The sequence below is a fragment of the Larimichthys crocea genome, chromosome X (genome assembly GCF_000972845.2).
Source record: "Larimichthys crocea isolate SSNF chromosome X, L_crocea_2.0, whole genome shotgun sequence".
Classification (NCBI taxonomy): Eukaryota; Metazoa; Chordata; class Actinopteri; family Sciaenidae; genus Larimichthys; species Larimichthys crocea.
The window spans coordinates 319,915-343,630 of NC_040020.1; the positions used below are offsets into that span (position 1 = coordinate 319,915).

General features: G+C 42.7%; 1 protein-coding gene across 1 annotated transcript in view; it reads right to left on the bottom strand.

Annotated features, from left to right (window-relative positions):
* Window positions 1–23,716, bottom strand: part of LOC104931506 (thyrotropin-releasing hormone-degrading ectoenzyme) — a 175,634-nt gene that overhangs the window by 42,138 nt on the left and 109,780 nt on the right. The window contains exons 6-10 of the mRNA XM_027283348.1: window positions 23,109–23,222; window positions 12,859–12,996; window positions 12,449–12,514; window positions 5,444–5,509; window positions 4,848–5,026 (exon numbers count right to left, since the gene is read on the bottom strand). Coding sequence (XP_027139149.1) covers window positions 4,848–5,026; window positions 5,444–5,509; window positions 12,449–12,514; window positions 12,859–12,996; window positions 23,109–23,222 — 563 coding nt within the window. The remainder of the gene's footprint in view (window positions 1–4,847; window positions 5,027–5,443; window positions 5,510–12,448; window positions 12,515–12,858; window positions 12,997–23,108; window positions 23,223–23,716) is intronic.

Sequence of the window (23,716 nt, forward strand, 5' to 3'; positions counted from 1 at the left end):
ACGTGCCCTTATCTTATTCTTGCCAAACGTGTCACTGTGCCCAGTGAGTGTCCACGTGGACACGTGGACAGGCTTCACCCCGCTCTTGGGAGCATGACAACGCATCTATGAACGTACATCTAAACACATGCCTTAGCCTTTCGGGCAAGGGTCGTTATGGTAGGGTTCAGATTGCCGAGGACACTTTGACATGCAGACCGGAGGAGCCGGGGATGAACCCCACCTTGATTAGCTTAAAGTTATTCAGGGATTAAGTAATAAAATACATTTTCTGATATTACTGGACTTAAACAATTGAATCGAGTATTTTTACATGAGTATGAGTGTGTGAGGACATTTCAAAGAGTAAATACACATTTAGAACCACCAAAAGAGCTTTCACCAGACACTGAGCGAAGACAGTCAGTCGACTGTAAGAGCCCATTAGGAACAAATGGCTTCCTGATGCTGTTAAAACACACACACACACACCACACACACACACACACACACCCACCACACACACACACACAGAAAACTACATGTGAGTCCTAATGACGAACATAAAAGAGTGTTTAAAGCGAGGCCTCTCTCAGAGTCACTTTTTAATTGGCTTGCTTTGTTTCATATTTTAATTAAAGTGGGATTTAATTACGGACAGCAAAAGTTCATTCATTTACGAAGTGTGTGTGTGTGTGGTGTGTGTGGTAGGGGGTCATTGCAACCATCGGCCAGGAGAAAGACCATTTACCAATCCAATCCAGCCATCTGTCGCCGCAGGCAACCGCGGATCAATACCGCGGCTGGAACCAAATATTAATCTGATATTTATATCACTGATTGACAGGGGTTGCCCTCAATACACACACACACACCACACACACCACACACACACACACACACTACCTATAGACACAGGTAGAGTCGCAGCGTGGACAGCAGAATGTTTTTATTAATATTAATCGAAATGAGCCTGTTTATTTAGACAACTGTGTTGTGTGTGTGTGTGTGTGTGTGTGTGTGTGTGTGTGCTAATGGTTAATTTATCAAAAGCAGACACCAGATGAAAACACACACACACACACCAACACACACACACACACAACACACACAGTGGGCAGTGTGGACGAAACTTCTCCAGCGTTCTTCATCTAGATTTTGGATTCTTGTATGTTACAAAACGAGTCCTTGTTTTGTCCTTGTTGAAGCGTTTTCCAGGTTTTCCAGGTTTCAGGTTTTCCTGGTTCCCCTTAAGGCTTCGTATGTGTTTACAGACTCTAAGTCCACTGGAGTATGTTTTTGATTTGAGGCGGATTATAAATAAAACTGACCTGACTTTGCTTTCAAAACACAGAAACAAGGAACAAAAGCAAACAGTGGGTACGCTGGCTGTGGTCGGAGGTAGAGCGGGTCGTCCGCTATCAGAGGGGTTCATCCCCAGCTTCCTTGGTGCTCCGGGCATGTCAAAGTCCTCGGGCAAGATACTGAACCCTACCCTACCCTTCCCGGAGGCGAGTGCAATGTGTTTTGTAAGTTCATAGATGCATTTCATGCTCCACAGAGCTGAAAGCTGGTCACACGTGTCCACTGGACTCTGGCACAGTGACCACGTTGGCAGAATAAGCCGGAGCCTCTGTGGACTGGAAGGGAAACCCTTTTCTGCACGGGCAGCCACATCAGCAGTTTTGGTTACACAGGCATGTGTTCATCCACCACGCCCACAGGATGTGTTCATCCACAGGATGTGTTCACCCACAGGATGTGTTCACCCACAGGATGTGTTCACCCACAGGATGTGTTCACCCACAGGATGTGTTCATCCACAGGATGTGTTCACCCACAGGATGTGTTCACCCACAGGATGTGTTCACCCACAGGATGTGTTCACCCACAGGATGTGTTCATCCACAGCACTGCTGCAAGGAAACAGACACATACGACATGTTAGGTGTCTGTACAGAGTCTGTAGAAGTCACCAGGCCATGAAGTTTACACCACAAGGATCTGCAGACGTGGAAGTTGGACATTAGTACTTGATAAATGCATCTTCTGGTGCCTTTACAGATCCTTTACTTCAGTGAAAGTACAAATACAACAATCTAAAATCACTTTTGATATCATTGCGATATCTCCATAGGACTCTATGACTGAATAGTCAATGCTGCTATGCAGTGGCAGGTAAGTCTTTCGCCTCCAGATTAATCTAACAATCGGCAAGACGTGGATCATCGACGGCCCCAATGACCCCTGGTTACTCAAACAAGTCACCTGTAACTGACAGTTTTCAGTATCATTATCTCGACCATGTCGTTAGCTCTCGCCGTCCTCCGGCGTCTCCTCGTCTCCTGGCTCTTTAAAGGGTCGATTGTTTGATGGTGGGAAAATAAAAGACACAAATTTGAGACGTCTCCGTCAAACCGTCAGAGACTCGGAGAAGAAGAAAAAATAAAACATACTGTGATCTTTAAAATGTCACCTTAACTGTCTTAAAGTCAAACAGAGTTTGGAAAGATTTATTTTATTATTAATAACTGGAGAAAAAGCTTATTTTTCTTTCACAGACGAAAAGATGAGCGCTTAAATCAACGAGAGGTAGCAGCTGACCCTGAACCAAAACAACTGTCACCTCTGTGCTACTAATCGACCACCTTCCCGAGTCCCCGCCCCTTTTCGTTCAATGCTCCAATCACAGTTGCTCTTTTCCCGTACTTTAATTAAATCGTCTACGTCAAAGAGAAAAACTAATTTTGAAGACGTTAAAAGACACAACACTGAAAATAGTTGGCTAATGTGTGTGTGTGTTTTTAATTTTCAACACTAGCACATAAAGCTAGCACATCACTGAGTTCTGCCCGGTAACAAATTTACTCCAAAAAGGGGCGTGGCTTAGGACGAGTCAATTAAAGAATTAAAATGCTCAACAAACACAAAAAAGAGCCTCGAGCAGCTGTAAACAGAATAATTAAAACTCATTAAAAGCAGCTTGATTCTTCATTCATATGAAGGATTTTAGACAGACTGTCCGGTGATGTTTCAATTTATTCTTATATGTTTCATATTTCTAAGAGTTCCCTGCATATCAATAAAAAATACAGAAATAAATAAATCAGAGTTGAAGTCAACACCGAGGGACACGGCTGTGCTTCTCAACGCGAGGATCAAACAGCAGTGTCGGCCTCTGATGTAATCCACCAACCGTGGCGTCGACGGTGCAGCAACACTTTCTTTATACGAGTGTTGGTAAATGCCCCACGAGACGCGACAAGAGTGAAAGAAAGAGTTCAGCTCCGCCTACGACAAACTGCTCCGGTTGATCAGCTCGAGGAGACCTCGGAGCACAGGAGCTCGAGAGAAACACAAAAGAGATGAAAGAAAACACACGAAACGAGAGGAGGTGGAGAAAGTTTAGTGTAGGTCAGAGTGATTGGAAATGTCAGCTACGGTACGAAAACATGACAAAAAGAAAGAGGAAAGAAAAGGAGGGAACAACAGGTAAAAGAGGAGCTGATGAAGTATTGATGGAGGAGAAAGTGGGTCGATAAAACAGCGAAGAGAATAAACTCCACTCGTCATGAAAGATGTGAATAAAACATCAAGTGAATCAAATATAGATGAAATATAAATGATGTAGAGGTGGTAAAGAACGAGGAAAGACTGGAAAAGTGCTTTTTAGGGGAAAACGGAGGACAAACTTATTGCTTACCGAGGCGTGAAACAAAGAGTTACAGGAGGATGAATAATGTGAAGAACAGAGGAGGAGGCGAAAGGCCGGCTGCTGTTCTCCGGAGACGGAAATTATTCTCACAAGAAGTGAGGCGGAAAAGTTACCCCGAGGGTCGCCGTAAACCAAAGGTCAAAGGTCATCTTCCAAAGCTACTCTTGGCACTGATAGTAACCACATCCTGCATAACTTTAAGCCTTAATATAATGTGAACAGGTGAGTTGTATATAAATTCACCCTCAGTACAGTTGTCATGAACGGGGAAATTAGCTACAGAGACCAAAACTGTTTTTTGTACCAGGCTGTAAACATGTTTATTTCTGCTGTGAAGTTGGACATTTGGACATGGGGACTTATGGAGACTGACTCACTTCTGGAGCCAGCCTCAAGTGGACGTTAGAGGAACTGCAGTTTTTGGCACCTCTGCATTAGCTTCACTTGGACTGTTTGTCAGCATGTTGTTAGCTTAATTTAGCTTTTTTTGGCCTGCTGCTTGCTTAGCTTACTGTTAGCTTATTTTAGCCTGTATTAACCTGTTGTTAGCTTAATTTAGCATGTTGTTAGCTTGTTTTAGCTTACTGTTAGCTTGTTTTAGCTTATTGTTAGCTTGTTTTACCCTGTTGTTGGGTTGATATCAAGTTTTAGCCTGTTGTTAGCTTAATTTAGCTTATTGTTAGCTTGTTTTAGCCTATTGTTAGCTTGCTTTAGCTTACTGTTCGCTTATTTTAGCTTGTATTAGCCTGTTGTTAGCTTAATTTAACATGTTGTTAGCTTATTTTAGCTTTTTTTAGCCTGCTGCTCTTTGTTAGCTTGCTTTAGCTTACTGTTAGCTTATTTTAGCTTGTATTAGCCTGTTGTTAGCATTATTTAACATGTTGTTAGCTTGTTTTAGCTTACTGTTAGCTTGTTTTAGCCTGTTGTTGGGTTGATATCAAGTTTTAGCCTATTGTTAGCTTAATTTAGCATGTTGTTAGCTTATTTTAGCTTTTTTTAGCCTGTTGCTCTTTGTTAGCTTGCTTTAGCTTACTGTTAGCTTATTTTACCACCAGCTAGCATGCTAACATGCATTGCTAATCATGCAGCGTTTCTTTACAACAGTTTAGCAGAGCTAGCTAGCAAAGGTTGTAGCACCCGCCATGTCACTAACCTGTTGTTGTTCCTGACTTCCTGTCCGTACAGGAAGTGCTCCTGGCTGACGGTGATGTAACTCGTGGGGAGCTGCTCTGATTGGTTCTTGCTGATGGTAACGACGGGGTAGCCCATTTGCAGAGTCCACCTGTCCATCATCACGCCGATGTCGATGTCCCGCCCCTCTGAACGCATGGCCTGGACGGAACAGACGACGAATAAATAATCAGTTATAATGACTAATTAACATATTCAGTGGTGATTTGAATAATTAATTAGGTCATCAATAACCTGGTAAACCAACATTTAAATTAGAGAGACCTCCACATCATCGGAGATCGGATTAAATTAATGACTTCCTGTGTGAAGGACAAACAAGCCTCGCCTCCACCTGTCAGTCACGTCGCCATGGCAACGTCCCTCATCGCCGTCTCATCAAGTCAGTCTTAATGAGCGTCTCTCTGGCCTTCATTAGAGCGGCTTCGTTAAATAATTAACAGCCAGCCAGTCAGTCAGTCTGGCTGCTTTTATCCCCTCGACAGCCGAATGTGAAGCAGACAGACAGACAGACAGACAGACAGACAGACAGACAGACAGACAGGTGAGCGTCGTTACCTGAGACAGTTTGCTCCACAGGTCGTCTCTGGCTGCGTTGCTGTACATGTGACTCAGTAGATAATCCTGAAAACAGAGAACAGAGTTTAAAAACATTTTACATCACTTCAACATGGGGACTGACTCAGTTCTGGAGCCAGCCTCAAGTGGACGTTAGAGGAACTGCAGATTTTGACATTTCTGCATTGATTTATTTTCCCAGCCACGGAGGTTGTTGCTCGGTTGTCAACGTGTTGTTAGCTTATTGTTATCTTATTGTTAGCTTGTATTAGCCTGTTGTTAGTTTATTGTTAGCTTGTTGTTAGCCTGTTGTTAGTTTATTGTTAGCTTGTTGTTAGCTTGTTGTTAGCTTGTTTTAGCTATTGTTAGCTTGTTGTTAGTTTGTTGTTAGCTTGTTGTTAGCTTGTTTTAGCTATTGTTAGTTTATTGTTAGCTTGTTGTTAGCGTATTGTTAGCTTGTTTTAGCGTGTATTAGCCTGTTGTTAGCTTATTGTTATCTTATTGTTAGCTTGTATTAGCCTGTTGTTAGTTTATTGTTAGCTTGTTGTTAGCTTGTTGTTAGCTTGTTTTAGCTATTGTTAGCTTGTTGTTAGTTTGTTGTTAGCTTGTTGTTAGCTTGTTTTAGCTATTGTTAGCTTGTTGTTAGCTTGTTGTTAGCTTATTGTTAGCTTATTGTTAGCTTGTTGTTAGCTTGTTGTTAGCTTGTTTTAGCTATTGTTAGCTTATTGTTAGCTTGTTGTTAGTTTGTTGTTAGCTTATTGTTAGCTTGTTTTAGCTTGTATTAGCCTGTTGTTAGCTTATTGTTAGCTTATTGTTAGCTTGTTGTTAGCTTGTTGTTAGCTTATTTTTAGCTTATTGTTAGCTTGTTGTTAGTTTGTTGTTAGCTTATTGTTAGCTTATTGTTAGCTTGTTGTTAGCTTGTTGTTAGCTTATTGTTAGCTTATTGTTAGCTTGTTGTTAGCTTGTTGTTAGCTTATTGTTAGCTTATTGTTAGCTTGTTGTTAGCTTGTTGTTAGCTTATTGTTAGCTTGTTTTAGCTTGTATTAGCCTGTTGTTAGCTTATTGTTAGCTTATTGTTAGCTTATTGTTAGCTTATTGTTAGCTTATTGTTAACCTGTTGTTAGCTTGTATTAGCTTGTTAGCTTGTTTTAGCTATTGTTAGCTAGTTGTTAGCATGTTGTTAGCCTATTTTAGCTGTGACATCACAGAGTTAGTCGGCTGTGATTGGTCCAGAATAACTGCGTTTTCTATGAACTGTTGATGCAGCGAACATCCTGCAGACTGAATTATAAATGACACGTGTACGTTTTGAAGCCACGTCCCTCTGGATGATGACAAAATATTTATATTGAATCAATCCGCCTGCTTTTCTTCAAGGTTACAGAAATCTGTGGTTCAGTGGTAAAAGCGCACACACACACACACACACACACACACACACACACACACACCCACACACACACTTAAAGATTTATAAGTGATGCAAGAGGAGTTAACGGGAGTCCCAGCACGGTGCACGTTTGTAGTTTCCACCCACTGACTTCACCAGACGCAGGTATCAGACTCTCACAGTAACTCAGTGCACACATAACGTGTATGTGTTTGTTTGTTACATACATGAAAAAGTCCTAACAATAAGAAAATCTAAATCTGATCTCATAAATAAGAAATATCAATATAGAGTCATGTAGAAGTCAGTCATTCAGAGTTAGGTAATATAGCTCATACAATATATATATAGTCAGATAATATTATGATATCTCCATAGGCTGCCATGGTGTATGACTCATCCTTCACTAAAAGTACAAATACATGTTGTACAATATTCAAAAAGTAGAGCAGGAAGTTGTATGAGTTAAATATATATGAAGTATTGAAAGTAAACATGCTTATTCTGCAGTAAAAAGTCATAAATACTTCCCAGAAATAGTATTTATGTGTTTAAACACACGGTTCAAAATACTTCAGCTCTCTGTGGGGCACTCTCTGAAACCCTGGACTGTTGTTGGTGGATAGAAGAAGTTTTAGGCCGCGTTCAGACACGAACAAACGCCGGCGACGTTTTTCAGTTCATTTCAGTGGAGGGTCGGCTCCCCTCAGTTTCCCGGTTCCTGTCTGAATATGCACTAAAGGTCTGTCAGTGTGGGGTCCGCTCTGTGAGGCTGTCAAAGAAAAGCAAACACTGAGTGGACGTAGTAGAAGGTTAGCGCTCGATACAGGACCAACCTCAAATCAAACGTAGCTCCCGTTATTCACTTTGACCCCACAGTGTTCCGTCTGTCCACCCAAACATCGTCCCATCATGCCCGTACGCTTCTTCACTCAAGTCTGACGTGACGGTGACTCGATCTGCTGATCTCGTGAAGCTTTTTAGGAAGAACCGGGTCAAAGAATCTCAAAGTGTCCGGAGCTTAATGTTTGACACGAGCCTCTGTGAGATTACAAGCCTGCAGTTTGATTTTCTCAGCTAATGAACCAGGTCAGAAGTTCCAAGAAGCGACTCGTCTTGGTTTGATCCCTGTCTGTCTCCAGCACAGAGGAGTAAAACTCATTCCCTCTGCAGTGGGCCGGTGTTACAGAGGCTCATAGGGAGGTTGGTGGATTGAATTGGGGGTTTATGATAAAACACGAAAAGGCAGGGAAGTAGTGGAAGATAACAGAGAACACCTAGAGAGAGAGCGAGCTGTAATCTGCTCCTGGCTGATAGAGGAGATTCCTCACAAACAGTCAGTCAGCAGTCGTGGTGTGTATGGAGGTTGATAAGGCAAGAAGGAGCTCTTTATTGGAACAAGATGACACACGCGATAACAACACACTGCGTGTGTGTGTGTGAGGCTTTGATAACTATGACTGTCACCTTCAGTAAAGCCGACATGAGCAGAGATAAAACGCCCCCCACGCGGAGTCTGATCCTGATTCCTGCACAGGTTTTAACAGCGTGATCCACCTGAAGCAGCCGGGAGGAGATGCTCCGAGCGATAACGCTTTCATTACAAGACATTTGTTCCAGCAGCTGTGAGGGCCCAGGTGAAAGATCTCTGTGGTCTCAGCGCGTACGCTGTTAATGACGACGGCTTTTCCGACATCGGAGGATGAACCTCGACCTCGATCGACAGGTCGCTGAGTCTGTCGTCTCGTCTGCAGCCAGCTGGGCTCATCCTAAACACTGTTCAGACAAACTCCATGTTTGCCAGGCTGTTATTTACACCTATGACAGGTGGTGTCAGTAACCGAACCTTAAAGTAAGCCCCGCCCCTTTTTGGACCCATGCGCCAATCGCAGTTGAGCAATCCTCGGTCAACTTCGTGCTTCCCTGTACTCAGATATGCAACGAGCTACCTCGTCTATGTTGAAAAGTCAACATACAAATATAAGTGGTAGAAAAGTGTTGGCCTTTTTGTAACAACACCACAAAACCACAGAACAATGTTTGCCAGGATGTTATTTACATCTATTACAGGTAGTGTCAGTAATTGACCCGCCCCTTTTAGGGGGCGTGGCTCCAATTTTCTGTGCTCCAATCACAGTTGAGCAAGCCTCTGTCAACTTTCTCCTTTCCTGCACTTAGATATGTTAGAGAGTTTATTCATGCCACGTTGGAGCCGACATAATTGTCAGTTTCTGGCCTGGAAATAGTCTTCACATCAAAATCTGAGTCAGAATGAAGACTTACAGAAACGCTGACTTTGTGTTCAAGAATAAGAAAGAGTAAACAAAAGAATTAATTTGTCTCTGTTTGGATTTGTTTTTCTGAATCATGTTTTTTTTTTTGTTGACTCCAGGGAATATCAATCAAACTGCTGTTGGTTTATTCATCTGAGAAAGTAACTTTTTACCAATAAACTAATCAAATATTGAAGTTTCGTGTCTGCCAGCGTCTGTTTTTCAAGGCAACTGAAGCAGAACTTTATTGATGTAGAGCTCTAAAGTCTGTGGACAACATTTAACCAATAATCTGGAGTCGACACGGTGTAAACATGGAGATGTTTTCCCTCTCTACCATCCATCCTGTAGGACATGAACACGACATTCGGGTGGTGGCGTTCTGTGAGTGCCCAACTTGTAAACACTTGTATCACTTGACTCCTACTGAAGTGTTTACTAAAATAAAAGCTCTAGCTATGAGACTCTCTCATGTCTGTGAATCCATATTTAATGCACTCTGAGTGCCTGTGAATGTCGTCAACTTTTAGCCATTCTTACCTCTTCAGACATTTCACTGCACTATTTAAATCCACGTCCTTATTACTCAACTGAATTTCTTTTCCAGGACTTGCAGACATCCTGAGTCATCGCCATGAACTCTGAACATACTGTACTGTTAATAACTCACAAATATACTGTAAGAAAAGTGTAATAATACCACAAAACCACAGAACAATGTTTGCTAGGATGTCATTTACATGTATTACAGGTAGTGTCAGTAATTGACCCGCCCCTTTTAGGGGGCGTGGTTCCAATTTTCTGTGCTCCAATGACAGTTGAGCAAGCTTCGGTCAACTTCCTCCATTCCTGCACTTAGATATGCTACGAGCTACCTTGTCTTTGTTGAAAATTCAACCACAGTTTGAACTTGGTTAAAAGATAAAGTTAGTGAATGTTGCTATCTAGCTTTTTAACTACTTAACTTAACTAGCTATCTAGCTTCTTAACTACTTAACTCAACTACCTATCTAGCTACTTAACTACTTAACTTAACTAGCTATCTAGCTACTTAACTACTTAACTTAACTACCTATCCAGCTACTTAACTTAACTAGATATCTAGCCACTTAACTGCTTAACTCAACTACCTATCTAGCTACTTAACTACTTAACTTAACTACCTATCTAGCTTCTTAACTACTTAACTTAACTAGCTACCTAACTACTTAACTAGTTAGCTAGTTAAATGACTTAAGTATAGTACTATACTTAAGTAGGTGGCTAGCTAGTTAACTAGTTCTGCAGATCAAAATGCTAGTTACCAACCTACTCTAAATCTGATAGCAACTGTTAACAAACAATTAACAGCTGGTTAATTTACATAATGCATTAGTTAGCTAGTTCAGTGGTTCCTACCATTAGCTAGAGATTTGACTATATATATTCAACATAGACGAGTTGGCAATGAACAAATAAAAAACATATGTTGTTACATTTTGCAATAAATATCAGTGTGTGTGTGTGTGTGTATAAAACTATAGTATAGTATATATAAGAAAACATTTTCCCATGATGTTTTCATGCAGGTGAGGACTGAAACTAATGCTCTGTTCAGGTAGCATGGATTAATTTTCAGCACTTGTAACACACATACACACACACACACACACACACACACACACACACACACACATACTGTATTTCCAGTGTATTCTGCTGCTGGATCAGCAGTATTATTTTTATATAGAATCTGGTTCTCAGTGTGTTCCAGGTCACTGACAGTTTATGCTGAAAAATCAGGACATTGTGTGTGTGTGTGTGTGTGTGTGTGTGTGCGTGAGTGTGCACAGGGGATTCATACATATTTCCATAACTGTATTCAGAACAAAAACTATATTTAACCCACTTTCACCTTACATTACGTGACATCATCTTTTACAGTGACTGCCAACTGATCAGTTCTGTGTATATAAAGGACTCTGCTGCCGTCAGATAAACTCGAACTGACAAGTTTATTCGGTTCATTTTGGGTTTCCTCTGAAGTTTCGGAGACATTAACATGAACCAGCGTCAGCCTTCAGAGAGCCAGTTAGCAGCTGCATACAGCGCGGCGATAAATAATGCAGCGTGCTCCGTCATTAACACCGCCAGCTTCATGTTGTAGTGGTTAAAGTGAGTCAACAAGACAAATTCATGACTGCTCTATTTCAGAATTAAAACCTTCGGAGTTAAAAACAGATTATCAATATAATCAGAGCCTCATCATATCACATTTAACTTTCTCTCTGATTCATATTTTATTACTTTGTCCAACAGCCAGCAACTCCAGCGTGGATCAATTTATTGAATTCGACTTTGAACTTGTCCCTAAATCAACCGTGAGGGAACTAAAAACACGAATTTATGGTTCGTCATTAACCGCAAACAGCAGCCTGTAACCCAGCGTAAAAATATTGAATTAAACTTACGAAACCTCTGCGCCTTTAGAGAGAGCGGGGGAGCGTTCCATTTGTGAGAGGAAAGTTGAAGGTTTTTGGGTTCAAATAAGAATAAGTTCATTTCTGTAATTAGAAATGTATTTAAGTATTTTCAGAAACAGACTTTGAGTATTTAAACACCTGAAAATAAGAAACTTTACTTTTGGTGTCTGGCGGTAGGCCTCAGGTTTTCTTGGAGTTTTCCAAACACCTGAGTCACTGTTATTTTAGCGAACAATTGGCGAGAACAAACAAACCTCTGTGGACCCCATAGGGGGTCGTGGACCCCAGGTTGAAGACCCCTTCTCTAGCAGACACATCTCATGTATAAGATAAATAATCATTTAGATGCTTTCTTGGAAATTTGAGGACCGATCAGTAGCTAGTTGGCTTTTATTTTTGGAGCCAACATAATTACAGCCCAATGGTGGATGAATGGGGAACTTAAGTATTGTTAGTTTATTCATATATATATATAGATATATAGATATTTTTCCCCTATCTTTAGTCTTTAGTATGTTTGCAGACTGTGCTAGCTTCCTTTGTTGGTGGTACTGTTGCTTCAAAGGAAACAATAAAAAAAGTATTTCCAAAAACCTGGCTATGATCCTTAAAATCGGGTCACAAGGTTTTACAGCAGAAAACAAGTAGTAAAACTTCTTCCCCGGCAGCCTAATCCACTTATTCGCTGCCCATCTGTATACTCAGTATGCTCCAGACAGGCAGGGTTTAGCCAAAATATGGCTGTACACACACACACACACACACACACAGCTTCTGTCTGAATCCTGGTGACAAATCATTTTAAAGCCAACCGTCCCTGTGGTGTTCAGATATATAAAAGCCTTTTGTGTGTACACGTGGACCTGCAGGATGAACTTACATTGAGTCCTTTCTGGAACAGCGGCTGTCCCATCACGTTGGCCAGCATCCGGATTAACGCCGCCCCCTACAGACAGCACAGAGACACACACGCTGTCAGACGTAATAACAACAATGCTCAGTTCATTTCAGTAGAATTGCTGCGATTGGTGGATTCGGCATCGGTTCGAGGGCCGTTAAACATCTGCAGACCGAGCGTCAACTATCTTTAAAGTGCTGGACCGTCCAAAATGTAAGAAGCTATCATACTGGATGTGTTGCACTATTAAACTTTATAGCACCCTGCTCTGCCTGAGTATGAAATGCTCCATAAAATCATCAGACAGAAGTGCATCTCTAAACACAATGTTTGTTTTATCAAGGTAGCCACTGAGCGAGCTCAGTGTTTAAACGAGCCAGACGTTTACTCGCCTTTTTGTAGGCGATCCAGTCGAAGACTCGGTTGATATCCGTCGCCTGCTCCACCTCCTGGGAGATGGGATGGGAGGAACGTAGCCCGTCCAACAGCATCACCTCGTGGAGGACGTCAGTCAGGAAGCGTTGCTTCTCCTGAAGACACACAAACAGTCGCCGTGGTCACTTATGAGAACTGCTGCATGTCCAACTAACCCTGAGGGACTTTTACGATGAATTACATCTGTATAATATTTTACCCATGGAGCTTATGGAAATACATTTCACAATGATTGTACCTGTATAATTAATGTGAAATTCAACTTGAAATATCGCCCTAAGTCAGCTGTGATAGGCTCCAGCCCTGATGAGGATACGTGGTTACAGATAATGGATGGACGGCTGAACTTGAAATAAAAGTCCCCACATGGTAGGCGAGTCCCCACAATGTCTGTGTGTGGACGAGTAATCGTCCCCACGTTGTATTCTTTGAAATCTGTCATTTATTTTGGTTTTATTTCACCACAGCTTGCATGAAACTGTCTAAACACTAAAAATAAGAAAGATATTTGTCTCCAGAACAATGTGACTTTTCATCGTGGTTTCTTGAATCCTGGGGTTCGCTTTGGTTTTCTTCCAGCTCGGCTTTAGACGGAAACGTAATTAAGTTTGAGAACAGATGATCATTTAGTGAAACAGCTGGTTCAGTAAACAAAGGTTTAGTTAGTAGTCTGGACAATCTTTGTTTCTTTTTTTTAGTCTTTGTTCTTAATCTATTCTTTCCAGTTGCCTCCTCTGGTTTCTGGAGTCTTCTTACTTTCATTTACTATGATTTTCTTCACCCCTTCGTTTTCCATCCTCTATTCACTCTTTTCCCGCCTTATTTTCTTCTTTTTGTCTCCTCTCTCCGCTTCGTCTCCTTTCTTTCTTCTCCTCCGCTGCTCTCCGTGTTTCAGGATTTTAATAGACATCTGCAAACATGTTGAGCTTTAATAAGCTCTGTCTAAATTACCCCTGGGATTAGGCTAAATCCGGAGAAGTGCGGCTCTGTCTAATTCATGGATTACAGTGTTTACTATGGAGATTTGGTTTTAATGAACCTCCATCTTGTTAAGCAATAGACTTGTTGGCTTATTAAGTTTCAGTCGTCGATGAACAGGATGAACAGAGTTCTTTTTAAAAAATTAACAGTATCTGCTGGGATCTGGTTAATTCATAGTCCAATGTGGCTCCATGTAATTCATGTATTAAGGTTGTTTATTAAGTAGATTTGCTTTTCATGAATCTTCAATCACTTTAACGCAAGTTTTTTGAGATATTATATTTTTAATGAACGGTAGAAAGATCTGCTGGGATCAGGCTACTCCCTGCCAGATGCGTCTCTGTGTTCGTCCAAACTAAGATTTTCTATTGTTTCACAAGTTGAAAATTTAATTAGACTCAACGTAGAGAAACATAAAGTCCAATTCTGGGCTTCAGATACTGTTGTGTGTAGTTTTCTTGTGTGTGAACGTATCGGATTAGCTCTAATAGTGACACAGTTGTTCTCTTTGCAGTGTAATGTGTGTCACATAAGGAGAAAAGTGTTTGAGTTTAGCTGCTACTTACTGGGCTTGAACATATCGTTAGCATCAGAGTGTACCATATTGTTTGCACTTAATGGGCCATCGGTGTTTCAGCCCCCGCAATCTAGATCATGTCACACTGAGCCGAGGGACTTTGTACAAAGTCTACAAAGAGTTTTAATATCTGCATCTTACTCACAATCCAAAACTTTTCTTTCTTACTTTATCTTGACAAACCTTTTATTACACAAAAGAGGCACAGAGCGTAAAACTGGGTTGAAGACATTAAAAATGCATTGTTAATTCTGTGTGTTTTATTTTTATTCAGTGTTTCATTGGCTGCACTGCCTTCAACAGAGGGTGTAGGCCTAAACTGTCAACGCCCAAAGAGAGACGGAGGTAAGGACTAGCAGTGGTCTTGTGGTGTTGGAGGAGTAGGTGGTCTGAGGTCTAGAGGGGGTGGGATCACATCATTGCAAAGGTTTGTTGGGACCCACTTGTGTGCAGTCACCAAGCCGTGCATCGCCACATGCAGCAGAGATGACCCACATCAACAGAGAGAATTCCCAACAGATTCGCCTCATGCGGGCGAGCGGAAAATCAGCACACGAGATCCAGCAACACTTTGCGAGGCTGGGCATTCAAGTCTCGCTGAGAACTGTGCGGTATCACTTCAAGGAGAGGCAACCCCGGCGCTCATGTCCGAGGAAACTGCACGAGTAAGTAGCCGAAAGAACAATTACAACTTTTGTTTCGCATTTAAGCAGCATTTCTAAAGCCTCTGTGTGTTCAAGGTTGATTTTCCGCATAGTATGGTGCGTCATCAGTCATGTGACTCAAAGTTAATAAACGTAAATGTGAAACAAAGTGACTATTTACATTGATTGCTGTGAGTCTAAAGGAATCTCTTGTAGTATTACCACTAGGTATAGTAGAACTTCTGGTTGTTTTACTACTAGCAACTTAGATGTGACAGTAAAGGCTTCAATAGTCTGGAAATCTTTGGTTTAGATACCTTGAAAGTGCTTGAAATAAAGTTTGCCTCTGTCTGTTTTTTCCTGACTTCCACAGTCACATCCTGACTGCCATCGAAGAAGTGAGGAAGACCAGCGATAAGATGAATGCCCGAGCCGTGCAGCAGAAAATTGAAGCAGATTTTGGTGTTCAGCTGAGCCTGACCAGCATACGCCGCGCTCCCAGAAACCCAATTTGCAAAACGCGCAACAAAATTGCGAGGCTACAGCAAGCCCTTCAGTGGATGGAGTCTGGGGAGACGTGGCATGATGTGCTGTTTTCAGACACGACGTCAGTATCTCTGAAGCATTACGGCAGGGTTCATTTCCACAGAGGGGACCACTTTGTTGGCAAACCACAGTCCAAATATGCCTTAAAGTTCTACATCTGGGGACTGATCTCACGACAGGGCGCAGGTCCAATGGTCATCTTCGAGGGAACCATGGACAAACAATATTTTGAGAACACCATCATCAAAGAACTTGCAGCACCGTACATCAGGGAACACTTTGGGTCGAAACATCGCTTCTTCCAGGACAACGATCCACAGCACACCGCTGCTGCGACTTGCATCGCGTCCGAGGGAATCAACTGGGTGAGGACTCCACCGGACTCGCCGGATTTTAACCCCATCAAGCGTGTTTGGCGCTCAATGAAAGACTTCATCCGAAAGGAGGCGAAGCCAGGCACGAGACACGACCTTGTCCAGGCGGTAGAGTTCTTCTGGGACACGAAACTTACCAAAGATTTCTGTAATGAAGTTATTTCAGGCTTATCAGATGTCCAGAGACTGGTTGTGAAGAATAAAGGAGGACATAGTGGAAAATGAACAAACCTACAACCATCCACACGCACATTTACTCCCATAAGTAACAGCATTGCCATTCTGAAGTAAAAGTGTGTGTGTTGTCAGTTCTTGTTTCAAACTGTGCATGTAAAATAAACTTCTTTAACAAAACAACTCTGATTGTGTGTCTGTCCCTGTTGGATCTCCATTCAGATGGGTATTACATTTAAATTACGACTGATCTTCAGGTGATCGGCTTGAATAGGAGGCAGAGAGGTGACTATTCAGCTGCCTGAACGACCGGCCCAAAGAGATGCAAACACAAACCCACCGAAGAAGAACTCGACACCGAGGAACAATTCAACAAATCTGAATACCAAGTGAAACGCTCAATAAATAAATAACTACTGGTAGTTTGCAGTAAAGTCTTAACTCAGAGAAAGTTTGTTTTGGAGGCGACAGCTCGGTCATAGCTGCACCAAAAAAAGAGTCCTTCAAAGAAATGAGTGGAAACTATCGGCTTCAACAGCCAGGCGGCATTTTGTGTCACATTTCTGTGGAGACACGCACAGTTTGAACTTATGCTGATCTTTATTTTAAATCCGGGGGTGGGGTGAAAATATCATGGCGCTACAGCCCATCAGCACCCACAGACCTTCTGCCGGTTACAGGCTGAGTTTTAGGAAATCCGTCCATTTGTGTGTTTGGTTTGAATATTTCTCTCATTGCCAGTGAAGAGCTGGAACAAAATGTTACATAACACAGCACAGACCTGTTGTATGCATGATATTTATGTTCATTATGTTCATTTATTTATTTTCCCAAATCTTGTTGGCGCACTATCAAACAGGTGTTGGGTTGTTTTGATTAGACGTCCCAATTATCCTGAATCTCCCAATCATTCTGCAGTTGGTGTTTATCTGAATGCCACTTCAACTGGGGACTCACTGTGGAGTGTGGGCGGGTGGGCGAGACTCCCAGTGGCTGGATAATGGCTACAAACTGGATCTCATCCCGGCTGGAAACCAGAACACCTCCGACTGGGAGCGCCAATTGCGAGTCGCTGGGACCGTTAATGAGCTAAACTACGTGTCAGACACACAGTTTGTCGTGAAGTCCTGGTTGTGCAGGAGTTGGACTGATCCGTCCTCAGAGGATCGGACTAAGTCCTGGACAGAAACACAGACGGCTGCTTTCATCTTTCCAGTCAACAGGAACGCACACGTGGAGGTAAACAGACAGAATCCGGGGACTCCACCACAAATCGCACAATTAGTTAATTAGTTAAATGGCATGTTTGGATGAAAGCGAAACCACCCGGTGAGAGAAAAACCTGACTAAATGAGACATCAGCTTTAATTAGGAGAGACTTGGAGTCACCTGGAGAGAGGGAGGCCCATATGGTCATTATGAACCAGATGGACTCACATGTGGAGGGACAGCTAATAGGCCAACACACACACACACACACACACAGATGGAGGGACGGGGCTGCGTTCACAAGCAGCTGCTGAACTTTTACACTTCTGTTCGTCTCCTCCCTCCGTCCTCCTTCACTGCCACCCCGTCACTCTCGCTCGTCTCCCTCCGTCCTCCTCTTCATCTCGGCGTCGTGTGAGCTCGGCGGGGTTTGGGTGACAGGCGGCGCTCTGCATGCTGAATGCTAATTCGCTGTCTGGCAGGTGTCACACATCCGATGTAGTTAGAGCTCTTTATTAAACAGAAAGCGATCGCTGCAGCAGGGCTGATGATTCACACCGTGGTGCTGGAGTCTGGTGATATGATGCCATGACGCGTCAAATGTTTGTCAGATGTTCTTGAATACCTTCATGAGCACCATCTATTTATTTATTTACATTTATTTATATGATTATTTTTTGCGGGATTCGAATCGGGGCCAGCTGCAGCGAGGACTATATCCTCCACACACGGGGCGGCGGCTTAACCCACTACGCTACCGACCGCCCCATGAGTACCATTTATACTGAAGGATCCATTTCTTTAATGGCTTTGGCTGTTGTTATGACCACGTGACTGTTTCCAAGATTCTACGTAGTCTATGTTACGCAACATACTTATTTTCACCGAAAGCGCGATCTTTTCTTAAACCTAGAGAAACTGCTTAAGCGTTTAAACTCATAAAAATCACCAGAAAAGACCCTACAGGGGTGAACATGTAGGGCGGAGTTGGGACTGAGACGCCACACATCCTGTTTCCTGGCTGCCATCATGAAAACTGTGACTGTGACTATAATCTCTGTGTCTGGAGACACTCTTTGACTGGTCCAGCAAATATCTGTCATGGCCTCATTCACGCAGATGTTACGGCATCTGGAAACACGTGCAACAGGCTCATTGGCGTGCAGAAACACGATCTTTAAATCTTTTGTTTGGGAATAATTTAGGTTCCTGAGAGTTTGTACAAGACAAGGACGATATGAACCGTACGTGACCTCCTCGCTCATTTCTAGTTACTTTAACTTCAGAGAGTGACGACGGAGGTTTTCTCGTCATGTCAGATTTTCATCAGCTATAGTAAATGTTTAAGAATAAAGACAACAACTCCCATGATCCCATGCGACTTCACAACATAACCACATGAGTCTTTTGTTGCTGTTTTGATGTGACGTGTTTAATTTGGACAGGTAAGCGTCTCTCTAAGTTTTACTGTCCTCTTTGGAGTCAGACCTTTTAAAAAGCCTTTTGGTTTTATTTACTTTATTGATGCATAACCACCCACGGACATTTACAAAGTTATGGAACAATCAATCCTGCAATAAATAACTTTATTTGCTAAAAATCCATCTAGTGTTTATGTTGTTTTCTCGCCCCCTAGAGATCCGGGTTGTAACAATTAAATACGGGCAATGTTGCAGCTCAGTGAACACGACTGTTTAAAGCATAAAGCTGTCGATGTTCTGTATTTCTGATGAGGTCAACAAATCCCACGGAAACAACAAAACACACAATGCTTTAGTGCACGCAGCAGACTCCCAGCTGCTCACTGTAGTTTTTATTAAACAGGAGGAGATGGTGATATGACAGACAATTCATTACGTGTCCGTAAAAACACATCACTCCAGTAACACAAGATGAACGCCCACAGTCTGAAACTCTACATTCACCAGCTGCAGCGTTATTCTGGTGTCAGGCGAGCGAAGGAAAGAGGCGAACCGCCTAAAATATGAAGATTTCTCAGTAAAGTCAGACGCTGCTTGGTGGATCGGATACACACCGAATTAAACACTGTTAATTCACCGTCTGTCGTGTATGTGCGACGGGATTTTAGGAGTTTTCTAACAAACGTGCGGCCTCGTGCCTATAACCGAATCACAGCTGTGCTGATATTCAGTATAACGGCACTCCCTCTCGTGTGATATTGGTTTATAGACGCACACACACACTTGTTAGTGGGTTAAATTAACTGTAGTCATTTGATTTGTGAGTATGAGAAAATAAAGAACGTCATCAGAGCTTTAACGAATGGATTCACGGGACTTTTTGCATCTTGATTTGTTGATAACGCACCAGGACAGATGATTTTATCGAGGGTGAAAGGTGAAACCGACTGTGGGGCTTCAAACCGACTTTGAGAAGCAGACAATGGTTTTAATCCTGTTTTCTCATTGGCTAAGTCAGAGGACAAGGTGAATATTGATCGTCCTCCGCTCTCTTTAACATGAATATTTCATATTTTCGATTCAAAGTCTGTTTGTTTCACATCAGTTATCTGTCGGTCGACATGTACCTCTGACCCGCCTCCTCTCTGCCACTTTGAATTAAGTGCAGATGAACAGATTTTATGCTGTCAGAGTGTGTGTGTGTGTGTGTGCAGCAGTTAAAGTGTCTGCTTTCAGACTGCTTAGTTTAATCTATAACAATGCAGCATACCTGAATTTATTCATCTAAACTTTTAAATGTAAAAATTGAGATAAATGAATTAAAATAGATTTGAAAAGTCCAACGTTTCTCTTTAAAATGTTCTGAAGTTGAAGTTCAGTTCATTTCCAGCCGCTGGTTCTGGGTTGGTTCCACGCCGTCGGTCCCTCATTACAGCTCTATTGTGTCCACACAAAACAAACACTACGCCCTCTGCTCACCACAGACAAACACGGCGTATTGGTGTTTGTTAATTTCAAATAAAGCTGATTAAAAAGTTGGACCGCAGCTGCAGAAAAAAAAAAAAATCCCATTTTCATAATTTGTTTCCCGTTTTAAATGTCATGCAAATATAATTATGGAAATGAAACCGACTCGGTCACGAAGTGTGTGTGTGTGTGTGTGTCAGGATTCATCATATATGATGTCGAGCTGAGCTGAGAATGAATTATATTTTCACAAACTGTTCGTGGGCAGGTAAAATAAAAGTTTCATGAGTTTTCACCGTTCATGCTGAACCTGAACGACTCGTCATCTTGACCGAAAACTCCAAAGTCTGAGCTGTCTGTCGTCTTTTTGTCTTGACCAAGCGAAATGAGGAAAATGCAGAAGTGAAGCCACAACCTGCAGTTCCTCTAACGTCCACTTGAGGCTGGCTCCAGAAGTGAGTCAGTCTCCATAAGTCCCCATGTCCAAATGTCCAACTTCACAGCAGAAATAAACATGTTTACAGCCTGGTACAAAAAACAGTTTTGGTCTCTGTAGCTAATTTCCCCGTTCATGACAACTGTACTGAGGGTGAATTTATATACAACTCACCTGTTCAGGTTATATTAAGGCTTAAAGTTTGATTGACAGGTGGGTGTTGGTACAGGCGTCATTCATCCATTTTCAGAAAAAGGAGAAATCTGTGAAGTTGTGCAGCGACTGAGAGTTTCTTCACATTTGTTGCAGGATCGAGTGGAGAAGCAAAAAAAAAAAGAAAGCTGCTTCTGTTTCTGCTCCATTGTTTGTTTTCCACCAGGTGCATGATGGGAATTAATCTCAGAATGAATCCAGACTTCCTGGAGAACAAACTTTTCCTTCAGATGCTGGAGCGTGTCAGACTGAACAAACTGCTCAGTCTCACGTCTTATTTATCCTCGTCATATCTGCAGCACGTGTTGCCGCCTCTTTATGTCGGCGCTGAATTGATGTGACCTCTTAAATCGGCTTTAAAGTCCCAAACGTTTGACTCCTGCACAGATGTTACGATGCCGCCGCTGATTGATCGCAGCGCAGTGAAAATCGACCGCACGCTTCCTCCCTCGTCATCTTGTGATTTGTGTTTGATTTCTCAGCCGTGGTCGGTTCCTCTCCCCGCGGCACGGCGTGATGGAAAACGGCTTCTTAAATAAAAACTTGTATTATGAATAAATTGCTTTATCAGGGACAGACCGCTTTATCATGGCTGTGCTTGTTATTGGAGAAACACTTTGTTTCTATTAAAGCGTCCAGCCGTGCAGAACCGCAGTAACAGGGATTTAAAAATGCCATGTCGCTCTGCAGCAGACTGTGTGCGTGCAGGAGATAAGGTGTTTGGGCGTGACACGTCCTCTACATCGAACGTCTTGTAGAAACAAAGCAGGAAACCGCGAGCGCTTTAAAGTTCTGCAGTTTCTCTGAGAAGTTTGTCTGTCGTCCTGTGTGAGGATTCGAACTCATTTCTAATTTCATCATGTTCTGAGCTGACTCGCTCTGCGATCGTCTGAGAAACATTTCCACGACGAGCTGAGCTGCAGAGAAACGCTGAAGAAAGAAAAAGGACTCGGATAGCGATCGGTGCGAACGGAAGAAGGTGGAAGAGAGACCTCGCGTCAGGACGTCCTCCTCCTCATGCACAGCGTCCGTCCACACAGTGTTAGAAGTTACGTAAAGTTTTACACAACAAAGAAGAACGAGGTAGAAGATCTTTGCTGTGGAACGTTTGTGTTTTACTCCTGCGGGCAAAACGTGAAACGTTTCACTAAAAAGCACAGATGATTATTTATCTGAAAACTTCAATAATCCTGCCGGAGCTCAGCTTCAATTATTTCAGGTCTTTTTTTTATCTTTAAATAAAACGAGACGCAGGCAGCGTCGGATCGCTCTGACAGAACCGCCGAGCATCTGATCAGTGGACGACCAGAACGACCTCCTGAACCACAGGACGGACCCGAGAGCCTCGACCGCTGCTGAAAGAAAAATGAACCAGTTCCAATCTTCAGTTTTAACTGGCTGACATTATTCGGAGCGATGTGATTGGCTCGGGTCTTGTTCTGTATTCAAACGATGAGTTTTTAACAATGAACATCTTCAGTAGGAATCCATGAGCTCTGAGCCGCAGACAGATCATGAAGTTTTAACGTCCACACGTTTGAACCTTTGACTTCTCGCCTCGCACGGCTGTTCATCGTCTTCAGAACCGTCACTCACATCACAACACAACACTGCATGCAGGAAGTGAGTCATCGTCTCTGTTCGGTGTTTGTTTGTGTTTCAAAAGCGTCAGCGCGACCAAATTATTAAAGGAAACACATTTTCCCGTAACACCGCAGAGCTGAATGTGTGTCCCACTTCTTCTCGTAATCCTCAGACGTCTCCGTCAACACTTTCCACGTCCGAACTGCAGAATCAAGTTTAAAGTCTGTTTCCTGTTTCCTGTCTGTCTTGTTTGTATTTGGTGTTTTAAATGTTTTACTCTGAAAATAAAATAAAATCAAATTCGGATCGAGCGGCGCCTCGAGCTGAAGCGGTTTATTGAATTTCATGAGCGGACAGACTTCAGAATATCTGAACGCACGTCAGCTGAACTGAAGCTTTATTCTCTGTGGACTGACTTCAGATCAGTTTGATTCAAACTGTTTAAAGAAACATTGGAAATATCCACATGACAGGAGACACACATCATCACAGACTGTGGACAGTTAAAGCATCTGTCAGGAAACCATCCATAAATCCATAAGTTACTTTGATTAAAGAGCGTTGGTCATGGATAAACTCACCATGTTCCACTTTGGGAAGAGGAAGTCGGTGCCGACGTACTCGAAGTAATGAGCGAAACCTTCTTTCAGCCAGACGTCCTCCCACCAGACCGGAGTCACCAGGTCACCGAACCACTGAAAGACAAAGAGGAGACGAAGTGTTGGACGATTATTCAACGTGAAAAGATTCATTACAGCTTCAGAGGAAGTCGAATATATCCGATCACAGAGCGATCCAGCAGCTCCATGAGGCTCAACAGAGTTATTACAACTCATCTTACAGGAACACGAACACACAAACATCTCAGAGCCGCCTCAGTTCGTCCTCTGCTCGGAGATGTTCCAGCCCGCGGTGCAGGAACATCCCGAGAGCCGAACTGCTGCTGCAAACCTCAGACAATGGAAAACAGAGAATTTAATTAAATCCACAACGAGTCCAACTCTGACTAATGAGAGCGGGGACTGGACTCCTGACGAGGTCCAGCAGAGCGTCCGTCCTGAGCCGACACGATGAAGCAGGTCTGGTTCATCAGCGACACCTGAGGGGCCGCCAGCCATCAGGCTCGGCGTGCTGCCGCCTGATTGGACGGTGAGTCTTCTCTCAGGAGGCGCCTCGGAGCCTCGACGAC